The sequence below is a fragment of the Colossoma macropomum genome, unplaced genomic scaffold (assembly GCF_904425465.1).
Source record: "Colossoma macropomum unplaced genomic scaffold, Colossoma_macropomum, whole genome shotgun sequence".
Lineage (NCBI taxonomy): Eukaryota > Metazoa > Chordata > Actinopteri > Characiformes > Serrasalmidae > Colossoma > Colossoma macropomum.
In genome coordinates, this window is record NW_023494894.1 from 565,731 (window position 1) to 584,861 (window position 19,131).

The 19,131-nt window shown below is 41.2% G+C and overlaps 2 protein-coding genes across 3 annotated transcripts in view; one reads left to right on the plus strand and one right to left on the minus strand.

Annotated features, from left to right (window-relative positions):
- Positions 1 to 748: 748 nt before the first annotated feature.
- On the minus strand, positions 749 to 2,182 carry LOC118800443 (potassium voltage-gated channel subfamily S member 2-like). The gene has a single exon (XM_036560676.1). The coding sequence runs from the start codon at positions 2,180 to 2,182 to the stop codon at positions 749 to 751; it is 1,434 nt and encodes a 477-aa protein (XP_036416569.1).
- A 3,220-nt stretch (positions 2,183 to 5,402) lies between these two features.
- Positions 5,403 to 19,131, plus strand: part of LOC118800425 (NIPA-like protein 2) — a 50,660-nt gene continuing 36,931 nt past the window's right edge. For both annotated transcript variants that reach the window (XM_036560634.1, XM_036560632.1), the window contains exons 1-4: positions 5,403 to 5,479; positions 6,390 to 6,495; positions 14,671 to 14,739; positions 15,246 to 15,414. In XM_036560634.1, coding sequence (XP_036416527.1) covers positions 6,490 to 6,495; positions 14,671 to 14,739; positions 15,246 to 15,414 — 244 coding nt within the window. In that variant the 5' untranslated portion in view covers positions 5,403 to 5,479; positions 6,390 to 6,489. The remainder of the gene's footprint in view (positions 5,480 to 6,389; positions 6,496 to 14,670; positions 14,740 to 15,245; positions 15,415 to 19,131) is intronic.

Here is a 19,131-nt window from a genome sequence, read left to right on the forward strand (position 1 = left end):
GCTGCTGTGTCTCAGATGATAGCCTTCTATATCAATTAGGTCTGTCTGTGTCAGCTTTGGAGATTTACAGAAGGAAAATGTTTAAGGCAAATTATTTCGTTTAAAAATCTGTTGTCCTAATGGTGTAATTTAGCAACTGCATGTGATTTATCAACTGTATTTCCACTGTACAACATTTAAACAACATAAAACTCCACTAGACACCACTAGCTAGGGGGTATGTCCTCCTGCACATTTAGAGACCATATATCTAGAGTATGTAACACTGAATAAACTTTTTCAGTATTCAAATACAAAACTCCAACAGAGAAAGAAACATTGTTACAGACCGAATTTCACTGAACCAACATGGTATAAACCACTGATTGAGAAGTGAAATAGGACTCTGTCCATATTTCAATGAGTTAGTAGATACTGGATGTCTAAAAGTCTAGAGCTCTGTGGGGATATGTTTCTTTAAAACACAGTGAATATAATTGGTGAAAAGAAAAAAAATCTATATATTTTTTTTTAATCTAAATCTGGATCAACACTTGCATTCTGTTATTGTGAAAAACAAACTATTTTCAAGACCTTAGATGGCAAATATACAAATCGGTTACGGTTTCAGAAAGTAAAACTAAACTAGGCAAATCTGGGCCACATCAGATGAGAATGTTTTGCTGGTAGGACAGAACTATTTGGTACAACTGAATGCTCTACACTTAAACTGTAGCCAAAAAAAGGAGTTTGCTTTCAGATACCTGAACTACTGCAGAGACTCACTTAGGCTGTGATCACTGGGGGAACTGCGACTCATGTTGGACAGACTGACCATAAGAGACTTTACTTTATGAGCGTAGTAGTTCCTCAGGTTCACAGAGGGCACTTCCTTAATACCCTCATCGAAATCACAGCTCCTCATGGCAATCTCTAGCTGCTTCTGCCTTTTGTAGAACAAAGAGAACTTGTTGAAAATAAGCGTGATGGGCAGCACTACCACTAAGATGCCTGCCAGGATGCAGGCTGAGGCAGTGAGCTTTCCTGCAATGGACCCTGGCACCACATCTCCGTAGCCCACTGTGGTCATGCTAACCGTGGCCCACCACCAGCAGGCTGGGATGGTGGTAAGTCCGTCATTGTCCTCCTTTTCGATGGTGTAGGCCATCACAGAGAAGAAGGACACCCCTACTGCCAGGTATAAAAGCAGCAGTCCAACCTCCTTGTAGCTGTTTTTCAGTGTAGCTCCAAGTGATTGCAAGCCCGTGGAGTGACGTGCCAGCTTTAGGATTCGGAAGATCCGCATCAACCGAAGCACCTGTGCTACACGGCCAAGGTTGGCCAGAGCAGGACTGCTCTCAGCCACTAGGTCAATTAGGAGCGTGAGGTAGAAGGGCAGAATGGATATCAGGTCAATCGTGTTCAGTGGGTGTTCGAAGAAGTGGAGGATGTCCGGTGCCACCATAAACCTGGCAACCAGCTCAAAAGTGAACCAGCCTATTCCAAAATGCTCCACAGCCTCAAAACGGGGGTCCTCTTGAGGCAGGCCTTCACTGTCCAGCAGGGCAAACTCACTCATGCTGTTCATGCACATGGTGGCTATGGATCCCAGCACCACCAGAATAGAGAATACGCTGATGATACGGCTAGGTATGGAGTAGCCAGGGTTGTCCAACATTAGCCAAATTTTCCTTCTGACACTCCCCAGTGGCTGCTCGTCAAACTTTGCAGCATCGCTGTAGAATTCCAAGATTTCATCAAAGGAAGAAGTAGTGCTCCCTTCATCACTTTTGTCCTCCCATTCCTCCCGTTCTGGCTCCATTTTCCTGCAGTGGTAGGTGTTGCTGCAACAGGAGTCGATGAAAAATTCATTGATGCCCCAATATTCAATTTCCTGGCTGAATGAGAAAATACAGAGCTCTGCCATAACATGTAAACGGCCTGTGTTATAGAAATTCAAAACATAGGGAAAAAGCGTAGGATTACGGTCAAAGTAGAACTCCTTTTCAGCATCATCATAGTCGTCACACAGTTCAAGGATGGATTCTTTTGACTGACATCGAAGCAAACGGGCAAGACGTGTCTCAGGGAAGCGAGACAGTATGTTAGAGAGAAGTCGCCTTTTGAAGCCTCCGACATTAATGCTAATGGCGTTATTCTCAGTATTGGCTACGTTTGAATCCTTGAGACTCTGTCCAGTCATGTCTTGAGGCTCCTCGTGTGATTGTGACTGGTTGCAAATCTTGAAAGAAAAGGAAACGGTTAATTGATGCACTTGCTTGACAACCTCATTTTGTGTAGTAAACAATAGCAAGAAAAAATAACCATTATCACTTAGTTCTATTGGCGCTGTAGGAGGTGCACGCCACTCTTGCGTCACCAAAGTTATAACAGTTATCAAAGACCTGAGCATTTCAGCTCTGTCACTGCAAATGAGACCAATGTTTTCACATTACCCTACTTACGCAAATAGGCTTAGCTTGTCTTTAAACGCGACGTCCAATCTTACAAAGCAGATGGCACATTCTCTTAAATGTTCGAAAGCCAGAGTTCACTTACTGTATGAAGCGTCTGTGATTCCGATGATAGAAATTAGCCCGCTGATTCTATTAAACTGACTCATGTGAGCTGAGACTGAGGGTGGACCAACCCTCTCCCAGAATCTTCACTCATGCCGCCTAGACGTTTCTATGCCTGTCAGGCATTGTTTGAGATTGAGGGGTTTCCTTCCCATAGCACAATCACATTCGTTTACCAAAAAGCGGCGTTCTCTTGCATTTGATTTCTGATGTGCTGAGAAAAACGGCTTCAACGATGTTCCATTTTCAATGTCTTTATCTCTAACGAAGGAAATTCCCCAGATCCTTCGCGCGCTCTCCGTTGCTGTGCAGCAACACGTACTACCACGCTAAATATTTTGTAGGTGGTCCTGAAAGGGACAGCTCCGGGAGATCACTCACGAAAACAATTGCAGGGGCGCGCATGCCACTGCCTGGTAATTCGGCCGGGGCGACAACGACAACGAAAAAAATATAACTGCTATCGGTAGAATAATAGTGTGACATGCTAACAGAGATACAAGGAGATGGAAAACAGTATAATTTATACAACAACAGCTGTGCAGTCTATTAGTCGTAACGGTGCATATTATGCTTAATGTAGGAATTTGACGCACGCTAATCTGCAATACTTTTAAAACATTTAAGTTTCTCAAGGTTTTAAGTGACGTAATACAGCTATCCTGCCGTTGGTCATAAAAACGGTCGCTTTAGTCGCTTAGCCCATCCATGCGCTACAACTGGTTCGATTAGGAATATTCTCAGTTATCCTAATATTTTTTGTTGGTTTCGACATTCATTTCAATGCTCTTGGGGTGCAGTGACCTGGAAGTTGTATTATAAACCTATACTTGTAATTAGAGGTTCTTTCATAGTGACATCTGATTAATGTCGTAGTCATAGTTAAATGTTGGAATTTCTCCCATCGTGATGCCTACAGATGGTGCTTCAACCCATGGAGAATTCTAGTGTCTTCAAATTTTACATCAGTCCTTTTACAGTTAAGCTAATAATTATTACAAGCTCGTAATCATGTCCTAGGTGAAGCAAATTAAATATACAAAAGCTGGAATAATCTCTCTCTCTATCTCTCTCCCTCTCTCCCTCTCTGTCTCAGAGGTAGTCACTGCAGTTAGACCCCCCTGCTGTTCTAATCACTGTCCTGCAGTGTAATTAGGCTAGAGGTGCGATGGATGTTCACAGTAGATACCTTATGTAGCATACCAAAATGCTGAGAAATTTCAATGTCACTGGTCGCTAACTCTGCTCCTAGAGTCTATCCCCCACATGTGACCCAGCCAATTATTGTCTTCAGGAGGCATAGAACTGTGAGATTTGGGTTGGAGGTGAAACCTACAGGAGGGTAGTTCTCCAAGAGGCGGGTTAGTGACCACAGACGTAGGTGGATATATACATGTTTGAAAACTTTAGTGCAGCGCATTTTCATAATGATAACATGACATTATAGATTATGTTCCGATACAAGGAAAGTTGCAATATCTTCAGAACATATAAGTTGTTAATTCCAAAGCTAATAATTACTATAATTATAATAATCGTGACACAAGCCTAACACTTCTGCATTTGATCTGGCAAGAGAAAACACATTCATTCACCCACTCACACACACACACACACTTACTTTATGATCGCAGCTTTCCATCTACTCACTCACCCACATTCTGTTTCGCTGACCAGGGACTAAACAGGGAAATTCTTGTGCTGTTTTATGTGAATTCAGGGGGTGCTCATTTTGTCCACTTTATTCACTATCTCTATTTTACAAGTAGCACGGCATCAGTAAAGTGAGAACATTTCATGATCAGTTGTGCTGTTTGATCGATCTGGATGAGGAATGCATCACAAGAAAGCTAGACAAACTACATTGAGTATTTTTTCACAGTGCCCACAAGAGGGCACGCGAGAGACAAATACCGAGATGCACCAGAAGGCTTCCGTAGAAGTGTCATGAAGAGATAGGACCCTTTACAGATAAGGCGATGTGTTCGATTGTGGAGGCTGTGGCCTACTTTTGCTCTACAAATGCATTTTTTTAAAGGAATTGCATATTTTTATACTAGGCATTCACTGTAATTCCAAATGTGTAGGTTCTTAACACTTCACTGTATGACTTTCTAAACATTTTGATAGACTGTTAAATTAATGATGAACGTAGTTTGCAGATAAAACAAAGAGTTAGTAAGTAAGTAAGTAAGTAAATAAATATATAAATAAATGGATAAACAAGTAGCTGAAACTTGCACCGAAAGTATGGCAAACCTAAGTTTTGTAAGTTTGTTCAATTGACTTACGATGTCAGACAGAAGAACCCTTTTTGGTGCTATATAACACCATTTACAAAAAGGTTTTATAGAACCATATACAACACATTTTTCATTGAAGGACCATCACCATGCAAAGAATCATTTAAGCATGCAAATGGTTCTTCAAGTGTTCATGGTTATGTATAGAACCACTGTCCTTACTAAAGACCCCCTGAAGAACCGAAAAAACTGTCCTTTCTCCTTTGCTGTGGGTGTTTTCATTTCTTGAGGCTTGCTAAATGTAAATGACAGCACATTATGGCACAAAGAGCCTCTCAGTATTGCACTGTGGTTTGACATTATAACTTCACTGACACACACACACACACACACACACACTCACACACATAGTCAGTATGTTAGTGGTACTGTGGTAAGCAGAGGAGCAGGCACTGAGAGAATAGCTCTAGTGTCCTGGCAGCTGATGGTCTTCATCCTAGTGGACCGCTGTGCCCCCTCCCCAGTAGCTTTGGTAGGCCCACCCCTGCCTCTGTTCTCCTTTGGGTCCAACAACAGCACAGACCACTATTGTCCCATCCTTCACAAAGACTCAGCTTGTACAGTCACACATTCTCTCACTCTGTTGAAGACCTCTGGCTGTGTCCCACCAGCAGCAATGTATGTATTCCAGTGCATAGAAACTGCTTTGTTAGAGGTAGTGTTTTTATTTTATTGCAATAATGATATGTGTGGGTGTGAGGTTAAGATGGGGACCTCACTTTGGCCTTTTGCGTTTCATGGTCTGTTGATTGTTTGTGTGAATTTAGGTTGATAGACAGCTTGCTTGTATCAATAGATCATATTGTTGCTTGTGTGTGGTATAGTATTTTGTGCTGTACAATATGAATGTTGTGAAGCAGTGTTACAGAGCAGCCCTAAGGTATGTTAACCACAGATGTACCTTCTCAGTGGTTGTTGTTTCAAATGTTAGGAATTCTTCTAAGCTTCTGATAGAATAAAGTATTTTTTGGAGATCTGATACGAGTACAGATACATAACTGACTCTGATAATACAATTTTGATATGTAGTATATGTAGTTGTTAAAGCACTTACCTGTTAGCAGTTTTTAATATGGATAGTGTACAATATGGTTACACAAATACAGTCTAATCCAGGATGTAATTGTCTTATGGGGACAAGGCACACAGCCATTGATATTTTATTAATAGGTTAATTGGCCTTATCTCAAGAAAAAAGTTATTGTCTCAAGCAGACATATTATGAGTGACTAAGGGGTTTACACCAAAGCTAAGAGAGAGAAACAGATAGAGAGCACTGAAGTGAGAGAAGTGGAAAGGGTAAGAAAGAGAAAGAATGAATGAGCTGATTTCACATTGCTAATGATGCAATTGCACAAGTCACGTGTGATTAGGTCACATAATGGAATGTGCTAACAATGGACTCCTGTGTTATTTTGCAGTGCTAACCACTAACACTCTGTATACACTTGAACGAAAGCAAAGTTATATTACTGTGGGTCTCTTAAGTTCTTAAGTGTTTATTGTTACCTTCATTTACTACATACAGTGTATGTGAAAGTACAGCGTGTGAGGAAGTGTCTGTGCACTCTGATTGAAAACTTCACTCTCTTCTGATGCCTCGTGGAAGCTACTCCTGAAGATTCATCATGGAGGTATGAGCTATAGCTTAAACTACCTTTCAAATTGCATCCTGCAGTCAAAGCTCTTTCTAGCTACGAGTCAAACTACAGCCTTTAACCTTTATCAAACTATTTCTTTAATCAGTACAAGCCAAGAACCAACTCAAACTACAATGTATAACTTCACACAGATAAAAGATTACTATGATCTGTGACACAGTTGACAAGGAAAATGAGCAACTGCCACAAAAGCAAAATATTGAGACAAATAGTAAAAACAACTATCAGTCCTGTTTGTACCTCTCTTGTAACATTTGTGTTGAACTGCAACAGTTCCCCTGGTGCAGTTTACTGGTGCAATGTCGCTTCAGGGTTGAATTTCTTCTAATCTCAACTTTAGCACAGCAATTTTGAAAAAGAACCTAAAAACATTTCTAAATAAAAGTCTGGCAGTTGAAACATAGCTGTTTGAGCAGTGTTTCATTGTTTGCCAAGACAGAGAGGGCACACCCTGGACATTTGTTTGAATTTCTTCAGGGAGACTTAACCTGCATGGATTATGTGTGGACACACACTTGGCAGAGTTAACACTAACACCTATACAAACATGCACATGCACACACACACACACTTTTTGCAAATTGCATTGAAGATAGTCATTCTCATTAAGTTGGCTTTTCTTACAGTTTTTTACAATTGCTTAGGCATGATTTTAAAAACAGGGGTCATTTTGTCCAAACACTACACACAATTCACACAGCCACACACACATGCAGCAGAACACCTCAGATTGTATGCAAAATAAAACATTTCATTCAAAACAATGTATAATTATAATGTATAAAAACCAAATTTTGTCACCGTATGGTGCACACAGAGTTCATACAATCTGATTATGTTTGGACCAGTTACACACTGCTATGCTCAATCTAAAACACCTTAAACATTTTTGCTTTTCTGACAATGTAGGGTTTGATTTTATTCAAAGATATTGTTAGAGTAAAATGTATGAATAACCAAACACAGCACACAAGACCAGTACTGACAGTGTTGGGCAACTTTAAAAAAGTAGTGATGGCTAAAACTTTTCAAAAAATGTATTCAGTATTGGATTCCATTATAATATATATATATAAAAAAAACATATTCAGAATACATTTAGAATGCATTTAGGATGCATCTTGATATAGTACATGGGGAAAACATTGTATTTTTTCTTACTAATTCACATTGTTCCTTGCTGTCACTTGTGAGGAGTTTTTATCCTGTAATCTATCCTGTAAACATTCATTTATCATTTAAATGAAGATTACAAATTCTTAACATTTTTTCTTTTTCACTACCTGCTTCAGTCTACCAATCCTACAATCCCCTGTGAAAAAATCCAGTACAACACTGATGATAAACTTATCACTTATAAATATTTCCACTACTTATGAGATTATTAGTTCGATCATCCCTCAAAAGAGTTCAGTAACACTGAGATTAATAACTGATCATCACATTGATTTATCAGTCTACTCAGGCTTTAGCAGAGCTCAGTAATACTGAGATTAACAACAGATCATGTTGATTTTTCTGTCTACTCAGGCTTTAGTAGAGCTCAGTAACACTGAGATTAATAACCAATCACATTGATTTATCAGTCTACTCAGGCTTTAGCAGAGCCCAGTAACACTGAGATTAATAACTGACTCTTCACATTAATTTAGCAGTCTACTCAGGCTTCTTTTGGTATAAAAACTGTTAATTGAGGTTCTTTTAAGGGGTTCATCTAATGACCATGTTTTCTACATGCAGTGCGCTGATTTAAAAACAAGCATCAACGCTGTTTCTTTTGAAGATTAGATTTTTTTGTATTTACTGGGAATGTATTCTAAAAGTATTTTTCTAAAAATGTAAAGAGTAACTGTATTCTGAATACTGTCTTTACAAAATGTAACTTGGACTGAATGCAGATACTTTATTTGTGTACTCTAAATATGTTTTCCCAATACTTGTATTCCATTACACCCCATCCCTGCACACTGAAGAATATTTTTCTCCTCTCCACATTGTAACATCAGTCAATAAATAAATCCATACATTCCCAAAGGTTGCATTTTGCACTGAAACTCAGAACAGAACATTTTCTAAATAGAATATGTTACATAAACACAGCAAAAAATTTGTGGACACAAAAAAGAAAGCATGAATAAAAAAAAAAACCTCACCTTTTGCCTTTTTACAGTGCTTATACTTGATTAGTGAGTTTACAATTACGCACCTAAGCTTCTGTACACCTGAAGGCCATGTTTGATCAGTTGGTTCACAGGTGTGGTATTTTGAAAGGCTGTGCCTTGAAATGGCAAAGAAGTGACATCATGTTAGATTTCTGTGTCTAATGTAGAGAAGTGTGTTTAGTGATGCGCAAAACACTGTGTGTAGTCTGAGAATGTGCTTGTAGTTGCGCAGATCTGGGTTGAGGTTTTGCTTTTTCAGTGTCCTGTTTCACTAACTATGTGTTCTTTCTAACTTTAGCATGTAAGCATTCATAAAAAACTGTAATTCCATAGCAACCACCTAGCAACATCTAAGCAATACTTTAGCAACCATTAATAGTCTTCCACTATTTTGGCAATTTAATGTAATTAGCTGGCTTTTTCAAGCCAACTTTAAGTTCATACAGGAAATTTCCCTTATATCTTGAAATCAAATACAGAACATGACTATTGAGTGCTGATGTACAGCTCATCTCAATGGGCTAATAGTGCTAGAGAGTAATTGCACTGATTTGTCAAAATTAAACTAAATCCAAAATTAAATTAAACGCATAATTTAGTTATTACAATGTCAACAAATTTATTCAGAACTGTCAAAATTGTTCACAGTGGTGGTTATAGGCACAAGATATCCAAAGCCTTTGATCACTCTGAAAGCTATCAATGAAAGCTATTAAATTAAATGGTTACAGATATGTCACCTGATGCCGGAGACACTGAATTGCAATAGTTTTGAGAAAGTTTTGGTCTAACACAGTTTTTAAAATCCATTCAAGACAAGGGTATAGACATGCAGGGTGTTAAGAAGCAAATAGTACCCCAAAAATCTTCACTTGTTCACTTGTCATTTTGGATAGCAAATAATTGGCCATATAAGTGTATATTCTATATTCTACAATGCCCCACTCACATCAGACCTGAACTTTACATCTCATAAATTGTGCAGAAATGTAAGAAAAACAGTGGAATTCCACTTTAACATTTATAGTAAGAGACGGTGAAGCCTTTGCTAGAAGTGCTTATGATCAGTGATTTTCGTGTTTATGTCTGTTTTCTTATAGTTGTTTTGGTGAGAATTGATAAGATAACCTTATAAAGTTTGTTTGCTTGCCCTCAATTTTATTTTTCTGGTTGTGTTAGTATGATTTGTGAAATTGGTCCTTTTGTGTGTGTCTATGTGCGCATGCCAGTTGTCCTTAAACCCTGTCAAACTGATTCACACAGTCCCATCTCAAGTTATTTTTTTTATTCACTCACAAAACACAAAATTGTACACATTTTAAATGCTTTAGTTCCACACAGTAGAGTTTAACGTCAATGTTGCTTAGGCATTCATAGTCATAGTCCGCAGAGATGTTCACAGTCCATTTCAAAGGTCAAGGAAACATCTCATGGAAAAAATGATGCTACTGTGAGAGTTCATTCACAGCAGATTGATAATCTGTATATCCAGTTGTTGTATAACCATGGCTATAAAGAGCTTTTGAAAAGAATAATAGTTAAAAAGGCATCCTGTTCATATGCCCGAACCAACTCAACTGGCTCCTCTCAATGTGGAGGAGCAGCAGCTCTACTTTGGGCCTCACCCTCTCCCTATCAAATAGAGTGTAGGCCGCCACCCTGCAAACCAAGCTCATTTCCACCTCTTGTGTCCATGATCTTATTCTTTCGGTCATTACCCAAAGCTTGTGACCATAGGTGAGGGTGGGGTGTAGACCTACCAGTAAGCAGAGAGTTGTGCCTTATAGCTCAGCTCCCTCTTCACCACTACAGTCTGGTACAGCAACTGCATTACTGCTGCTGCCTGTCCCAGCCTGTGGCTGCTACAATCTCTCTTCCCGTCATTTGTGATACTTATACTCCTCCACCTGGGACAGGTCTACTTCCCTTACGTGGAGGGGCATGCCACCTTTTCCAGGTGAGGAAATGGAGTCTGACACCCTAGAAGCCTCTGGTCCTGAGTACTGTGAGGGAGGCATGTCTCTCGGGTTTAGGAGTTCCTCAGTGTGCTCTTTCCACCAACCAACAGTATACTCATTTGAAATCAGAGTTTCTCCACCTCTGCTGAATACAGCTTAAGCGAAGCCACCCTCACCACTCCTGAGTCACCAGATGGTTGTCCAGAACCTTCTTGAAGCCAACCAAAAGTCTTTTTTCATGGCCTCTCCAAACTCCTCCCATGTTCTGGATTTTACTTCTGCCACCGCCACTGCTGCTGCCTTTTTTGCCTGTCAGTGCCTAACTGCTGAGTCAGGAGACCTCTGGGCCAACCAGTCCCTAAAGGCCTCCATCTTCAGCTTGAAGGCCTCCCTAACCACTGGTGTCCACCAGGGGGTTTTAGGTTGCTGCTCAGACAAGCACCAACAAGCTCTTGGCCACAGCTACACCTGGCTGCATCCATAATGGAGGTTTTGAACAGGATCCATTCAGACTCCGTGTTCCCAACCTCGTCCAGTACATGAGAAAAATTCTCCTGGAGGAGGGAGTTAAAATAATTTCAAACAGGGGCCTCTGACAGTCGCTCCCAGCACACCCTCACTGTTCGCTTGAGCCTACCAAGTCTGACAGCCTGTCTTCCCTGCCATCTAAACCAACTCATCACCAGATGGTGATCTGTTGACAGCTCAGCACCTCTTTCCACTTGAGTGTCCAGAACATATAGTCCCAAGTCAGATGAAATGACAATAAAGTACTTTGACCCAAGTATCTCTGGTACCAGGTACACTTATGAACATTCTTGTGTTCAAACTTTTTGTTTTCGTTATGGACAATCCCTGACTAGCACAGAAGTCCAATAACAATTTGCCATTTGGGTTTCCCAGTCACCTACAGACATAATGGGGCCCTTTGCAGAACCCCACCCTACCCACTCACTCCAAAAAGGCAGAATACTCAGAACTGTTGTTTGGTCCTTATGCATACACAACAGTTACAGTTTCCCTCCTACAATGTAAATTCACATTGAGGCGACGCTCTTGTCTACCGGGACAAACTCCAACTGCACAGCAGCCAGCCAGGGTCTTGTAAGTATCCCTACACCTGCCTGGCACCTCTCACACTGTGCAACTCCTGAATAAGAGAGTTGACCAACCCCTACAGGAAGAAGGCCAGCTACTGGAAGAAGATGGAGGAACAGCTGCAGAAAAACAAAAATCAGTGGGGTCTGGAAAAGCCTTAAAACAATCTCTGGCCACAAGAAAACCGACTTCCAGGTTGTAGTGAACCAAAAGTGGGTGAATGATCTCAAACTATTTTTAAATAGATTTGATCACTCACCTCCCCCTACACAGTTATCCCTGTTGCAACCCCCCTCTTCTGCACTCCCAGTGTACTGCCCGGCCCCCTCTCCCACATTTGCCCCCTCTCCACAACCTCGCCCCCACTGGTTCCCCTGCTGTCAGCCCAACCCCCCTACCCATACAGATTAGCTGTGTGGAATGGTTGGACACATGTTCAATGTAAGCCAGAAGCTTAGAAGGGTACCACAACTGTGGAAAACATCTTGTGTGGTACCAGTGCCGAAGACGCAGCACCTGAAGGACCTCAGCAGCTACAGGCCGGTCTCACTGATGTTGCACCTGATAAAGACGCTAAAGAGTCTGGTCCTTGCTCATCTCCTCTCTCATCTATGGACCCACTTCAGTTCACCTATCAACCTGGCATTGGAGTGGATGATGCAGTCATCTATCTCCCACACAAAGCTCTTTCTCGCCTTAAGAAGCCCGGGAGCACTATGAGAATTATGTTCTTTCATTTCTCCAGTGCCTTTAACACCATTCAGCCTAGGCTCCTAAGGAACAAGCTGTAGGACTTTGGATCACCACCTGTTAAATTGGATTCTGGACTACCTCACCAACCAACCACAATATGTGCGGGCACAGGACTGTGTGTCTGACATGGTGGTCAGTAGCACAGGGGCCCTTCAGGGAACAGTCCTGGCACTGTTCCTTTTCACCCTGTACACTGCATACTCATGTACAGCTCACCGAATCATCATCTACAGAAGTTCTCTGATGACGCCACAATCATCAGCCTCATTACAGAAGAGGACAACAGAGAGTAAAAAGAACAGACCCAGGACTTTGTGGACTGGCATCTGAGGAACCAGCTCCTGATCAATATGGGGAAGACCAAAGAGATGGTGATGGATTTCCACAGGTGCAGACCCCTCCCTCCCCCAGTGAACATCCAGGGAATGGACATTGAGAGAGTGGACTCTTATAAGTACTTGGGTTTTCACCTCAACAACAGACTGGACTGGTGAGATAATATTAGTGCACTTTACAGGAAAAGCCAGAGCAGACTCTACCTGCTTAGAAGACTGAGGTTGTTTGGAGTGCACTCCTGAGGACCTTTTTTCCGACACTGTGGTGGCATAAGCCATTTTTTATGGAGTGGTCTGCTTGGACAGCAGCATCTCAACTGCAGACAGAAAAAAACTTGACAGGCCCAGGTGGTGGGAGACAGGAGGATGTTAGCCAGACTAGCGTCCATGCTGGATGACAACTCCCACCCCATGCATGAGACTCTGGCAGCACTGGGCAGCTCCTGCAGTGACAGACGGCTTCACCCCAAGTGTATGAAGGAGCGCTATTGCAGGTCCTTCCTTCCTGCTGCTGTTAGACTGTACAACCAGTGCTGCTCCCAGTAGAACCCTGTCCCCACAACTGTGTATTCATCACCATATCTGTGTGCAATATAATCAATACTCCATGTGCAATATGTGTAAAATATCTCTATGGTGTAAAGATTTTTTGCCTTTTCTATTTCTAATGTTTATATTGTTCATTCGTCACCAGTCCCATGTGCAATATAATCAATACTTCATGTGCAATTCGGGTAAAATATCCTATACTATACACTATAATTTTTTTTGCTTTTTTATTTATAACATTTATATTGTACATTTTCTAAGAGAGTGTATGTGAAGATCAAGAGTTATTTTTAGTATTATATATATTATCAATACAACAATAAGTAATAAACTGTAACCTTGTAAATTACTTTGTTTGTTAATTCTCTTCATTTTACTTCTTTTCTTTAGCGCCTTGGTATCCCTTTGCTGCTCTAGCACTGTAAATTTGTGGGACTAATAAAGGAGTATCTTATCTCATCTTATATTATCTTATCAAGGAGTTTAATTTCAGGTTTAAATTCACGCTATGAATGGAGGTGAGCCCAACTGTAACTAGATGGTGCCTCTCAACCTCCCGCACAAGCTCTGGCTCCTTCCCCTTCGGTGAGGTCATGGTTCTCATGACCAAGAACCAGTTTCCGCCACAGGGGTCAATGCCGCCAGGGACCATCCCACCATCTCCCAATGCCTATAAGGCACTGCACCTTTCCCCCATACTGAACCTTGCAGGTGGTGGGCCCAATGGTCCCCCCACGTTGCCCCTCCGGGTGAAACCCGGCCAGGCTTCGTGGGCTGTCCGGCCACCAAACACTTGCCGAGGAACACTACCCCCAGGCCTGGCTCCATGGGTAGGTCCCGGTAACCCTCTCCCAGGCAGGGTATATGATATATTGCATCCTCTGATCATAAGGGATTTTGGATCGTGTTAGTCTGAGTCTTCACTCCAGACTTGTTCACCTTGGGAGCCCCCACCAGGAGCATACTGCTCCAGACGACTTAGGTCTGAAGATCCCTGGACCACACAAGCCCTTCTACCATGCCAAGGCCCTGATCCAGGAAAAGAAATTTAAAATAATTTATAAACATATATTTTACATATAATATTTATAAATTATTTGCAATTTAAATTAATTTTCAAATAATTTATATTGGAAATAATTTAAAACATGATTGATCAGAGTTCTTACATGCTGTTTTATTATTAAATTCATTAAAACTGGAAACAAACAAAAGTCATAAACACACTCACAGCTAGGAGTGCAAGTAAGAGTTAATGTATTTTACCTGTGCAGTGTTTGTGTGTGTTTTCAGATATATATCCTGGGGATCATCATTGCAGTATGTGGCAACTTTCTCATCAGTATCTCACTGAACATCCAGGTCAGTGAGATTCTAAAAACAACATGTGGGTTAGATATAAACTGCATGCTGGTGTTGTAAATCTTTGATCTTGCCATGGAAGAGATTCAGGAGACCAGGGGTTGCAGAAATAATGATGGTTTTACTAAAAAAAGAGCGCTCAGTATTCCTGCCTTAGTGCCAACCCCAATCTGAACAGCAGCTCAGACACACAGCTTTTATGCCATGCAACAGACCACCCCCCCACCCCCAATAGAGTCATACAGAACAGTGTGGGACATTTGAATCTTGTTGTAAATACCTTATTGTGTTCTGCCCCAGCACATCCTCCTTAGGGGTGTTCTAAGGCCATTTGGTGTAATTGTTCAAACCACGAGAACAGAAATGGAGGTGGCTTCTTAAACCCTTCAGCATTAATACTGTTTAACAATGAATAACAATTGAAGCAAAGCAAAGTAAACAAAAAACTAGAAAATACATCAAAATAAAACAATTTCCAACACTGGTAATCTACTCTCTCTCTGTAGAAGTACACCCACATACGGCAATCCCAACGGGGCACCAAGCCATATTATACCAGCCGGCTATGGTGGTGTGGTATCCTGCTCATGGGACTTGGGGAGCTGGGCAACTTTGCAGCGTACGGATTTGCTCCAGCCTCCCTCATTGCTCCACTCGGCTGTGTATCCGTTATTGGTAAGCCTTTCTTCTTACCTAGTTAAATATTTTGGATAAAACTGTGTAGTAAATGACTCTGGTAACTAATATAGTGTATAGGTAAAGGTAAACTGCAGTACTTTTTTGCTTTTTCTCACCACCAGAGGCAGTGCACAAACACAGTACTTCTAGTACTTTGGAGACATTTTTAGAGAGTATTTTATCCTTGTTATTTTTCTGCCGTAACAATCCTTTCTTGTAGCAAAGTAGTTACAACTCACATATCCCTTTCAGGTTGGGGAGCAGTAGTGCAGAGGTTTTTTGGGGGGTCATTAGGGATCCAAGTCAGTGGCCATATAGACTGTTCTGGCACTGAAACATTTTCTGCCACTACTATGGCACCAGTGGATGCTTTGGTTACTGCAGACTGAACTCACCGTTATCTCTGTTTTTTTTCCTGTCAAAGCCACCTAGTCCGCTGGGCCCAGATGTATTAGCCCACTATCAGCTAACTCAGCACTGCAAACACAGTGTTATACTTGTGGCATTCGCACAAGACTGCTAGACTGTGGTTCACATTGCTGTTGCTTCTCCTGAGGGGTCCACCATGTAGCTCCCACTCAAACATGTTCATCCAGATCATCCAGTTCATCCACATTCATCCAGTAGCACTCACATCTTTTGCTGCTAGTTTAGAATTGTGGCCGATGGACTGTGAAACTGCTGTGAAAAAGACAGATATGAGAAGGTGCATGGGACCTGTCTGTCATAAGAAAATGCTTTTTGTGTGATGTGCAAATAAGTGGCATAAACATGTGCAGTACTTAGTCTCTGTGGTACTATGATACTTGACAAGGGCCGTTCTCCAACCATGCATAAGTTTTGTGTGGCTGCTATCCCTACTTAAAATGAGCATGTTGATGCATTATTTAGCTGTGTATACTATGGTTAGAGACTTTTTGTGTCATCTCAGCTTCTCTCTATCTTTCTGACTTTGTTAGTATTTCTGGTTTTCAGGAATGAATTAAAAAGTATACAGTGTATTTTCTTTTAGTTTTTGAATGACCATTTCTTCTGGTATTTCTGTTACTGTCTCCATCACACATCATGTCTCACAACAAACCACTCTGAATGACTTTGTTTACATCAGACAAGTACAAACAAGAGATAACGTTAGACTTTTAGATGGATAAAAATGAAACATACTGCAATAGTTAAACAGTGCTTTACTGACATGATTCAACAGTGAACTGACAAATATGATTCAATGTGCAATGGTCAAACTTCTTAAATTCAAATAAACAGCAGAAACTCACTGTCCCTAACAACATTGTGGCATCTGCCACTGGCCATGCTGCTGTGGGAACTCAGGAGGCATGGCCATGCAAAGAGGCTCTTTGGAGGTGCTATGCTCCCAGTAAAAAGCGTTGGGCTGGCGGTTTTCCCTTGCTTCCTGTTCAATAAAAGAGCATCTGCCTGTAAATGCATTGTTTCCTATGTCTTATTCTATTCCGACATCACACTGGTGTCACAAGTGGGATTTACCTAGTAAAAGAGCATTTGGCTATCAGCGCAATGTCTTATTCTACACCAACGCCGCAATACAAATAGTGTCAAGTCCCAGAATTCTTAGCAGTCTTTTGAGTTCAGTTAATTAGTTTTCATTTTTTCCATTTATTTTCACCATGATGGTGTGTTGTGTTTTAAATTTACCAGTTCAGCCTGTGTTAGAATTAGATATGTGGTGACAGCATCCTAAAAGATTGGCATGTGGAAAAAAAGATTAAATGTTTAGATGTTAATGGTTTATTACATACTTGGTTCTTGGGCACAATTGTCTATGCCCTATTGGAGTACAATTAGTTTTATCTGAGGAAGTGCTATAATTTGAGGGAATACCAACAAAATACACCATTTTTATCCAGTACTAATCTCAAATGTCTGTTAAGTAATAATTCCAGAGTGAATTACCTTCTGTACTTCATCAAAGTTTGAATCAAAGTCATGGAAATGTGATAATGAAACCTGGTAATAAAAAATGGTGTATTGGGGAAACTACAGCTACTTGGCTGTGTTCAGACTGAAGGCAAATCAGATTTGTTCCTCAAATTAGATTACACAAAAGACACTTTGAAATCCAATTTGAGTGTCCAGAGTGTCCAGACTGAGACGCATCTATAAAAATCCAAATGGAATCGCGTTTTAAACCACCACAAAATATGGTTTGAATCCGATTTGGAAAAATCTGATTTCATGTGTTTTTTTGTTGTTCACACTTTAAAAATCAATCTGGATACAATTTGGATATGCCAAAAATCAGATTCTGGCTAGCAGTCTGAAGAAGGCTTTAGTCGGCATTTGGGAGATCACGTGACCTCTCGGTGGCAATGCACGTAAAGTTTTGAGCTCTGCTCACAAACCCACAATCTTTCGTCCATCCTGACAAAATAACGGACTTGCTTCATTTTTTGCATTACCAATACTTCAGACCACATGGAGACCAGAAAAAGAGACGGTGAGCACTCACCTATGAAGAAAAAATTCAAAGATTCATCTATCTCTAAAGAAGAGCTTGATGCCGCCATTGCTAACGGTATTAGGCTAGCTCTCAATGAACAACGACCTACGCTTGATTCAGCTGTTGCTGCAGCGGTTAGGGAGGCTGTGGACTCGGTTATGACTCCTGGGTTGCGCGATATTCAAGTGAGCTTGCATAAAACTAACGAGTCTATCCAGACTTTGAGCTCTGAACTTGAGCTACAGGCTAGAGCAGTTAAACAGACCCATGATAGAGTGGATTCTATTCAGGCTGCGGCAAGAGAAGACAGATGTGCAGTTACAGAGCTAAGAGGGCAAATAGATAAACTTACCGACAAGATGACGGACCTGGAAGACAGAAGCCGAAGGAATAACATATGGTTGGTGGGTCTACCAGAAGCAGTGGAAGGTTCAGATGTGGCAGGTTATCTTCGTACCAATATCTCCAACTGGATTCCAACACTGAAAGGCTGGGACATTGAAATCGACCGTGCACATCGTGTATATGATGGTAGGGAGAACGACACCGGTCGACCACGTACCCTCATTTTTAGGGTCTTAAGATGGCAGGATAGAGCGGCCATTCTCAATGGAGCTCGAAAGGCATATCCAGTAAAGCATGCGCAAAATACGCTGCTGTTTTTCCCCGACTTCAGCCCAGCAACAACGGCGAAAAGAAAGAGCTTTAATCCAGTCATTAAGAAAATGGTCGCTATGGGCCTGCACCCTTTCCTTCTTTACCCTGCAACAGTGAAGTTGCAGCACAATGGAAAAATGATGATGTTTGACTGCCCCCAAAAAGCAGAGAACTTTGTTCAAACGCTATCTTGGCGGGAAATCCAGTCAGAATCAACGCAACGCTGCATCAATGATCAGCAACAAGATTCAAGTTCGAGTGTGACCGGACCGCAGACAACAGCTGACAAACGTGTGGGGGATATGGATGAAAGTTAAGTATCTATCGGTCGAACTTTTTGCTGTTTTGTTGGTTCACCCCTCTCTGAAAACTGCCTTTTAACAATTTGAACTTTTCAACTTGCTTACTTACTTTTATAAGGTGAACCATGAACCATAAAGGCACATTTGTGTTGTTTGATTACATGCTGGTTAAAATGGAAGCAAGACTGGTTATTGGTGTTGAATCTTCTTTCTTGTGGGATGTGTGGGTTGAGCTCAGCTACTGTGGGTTGCGGCAGACATGCCACGGATCAGTAAATA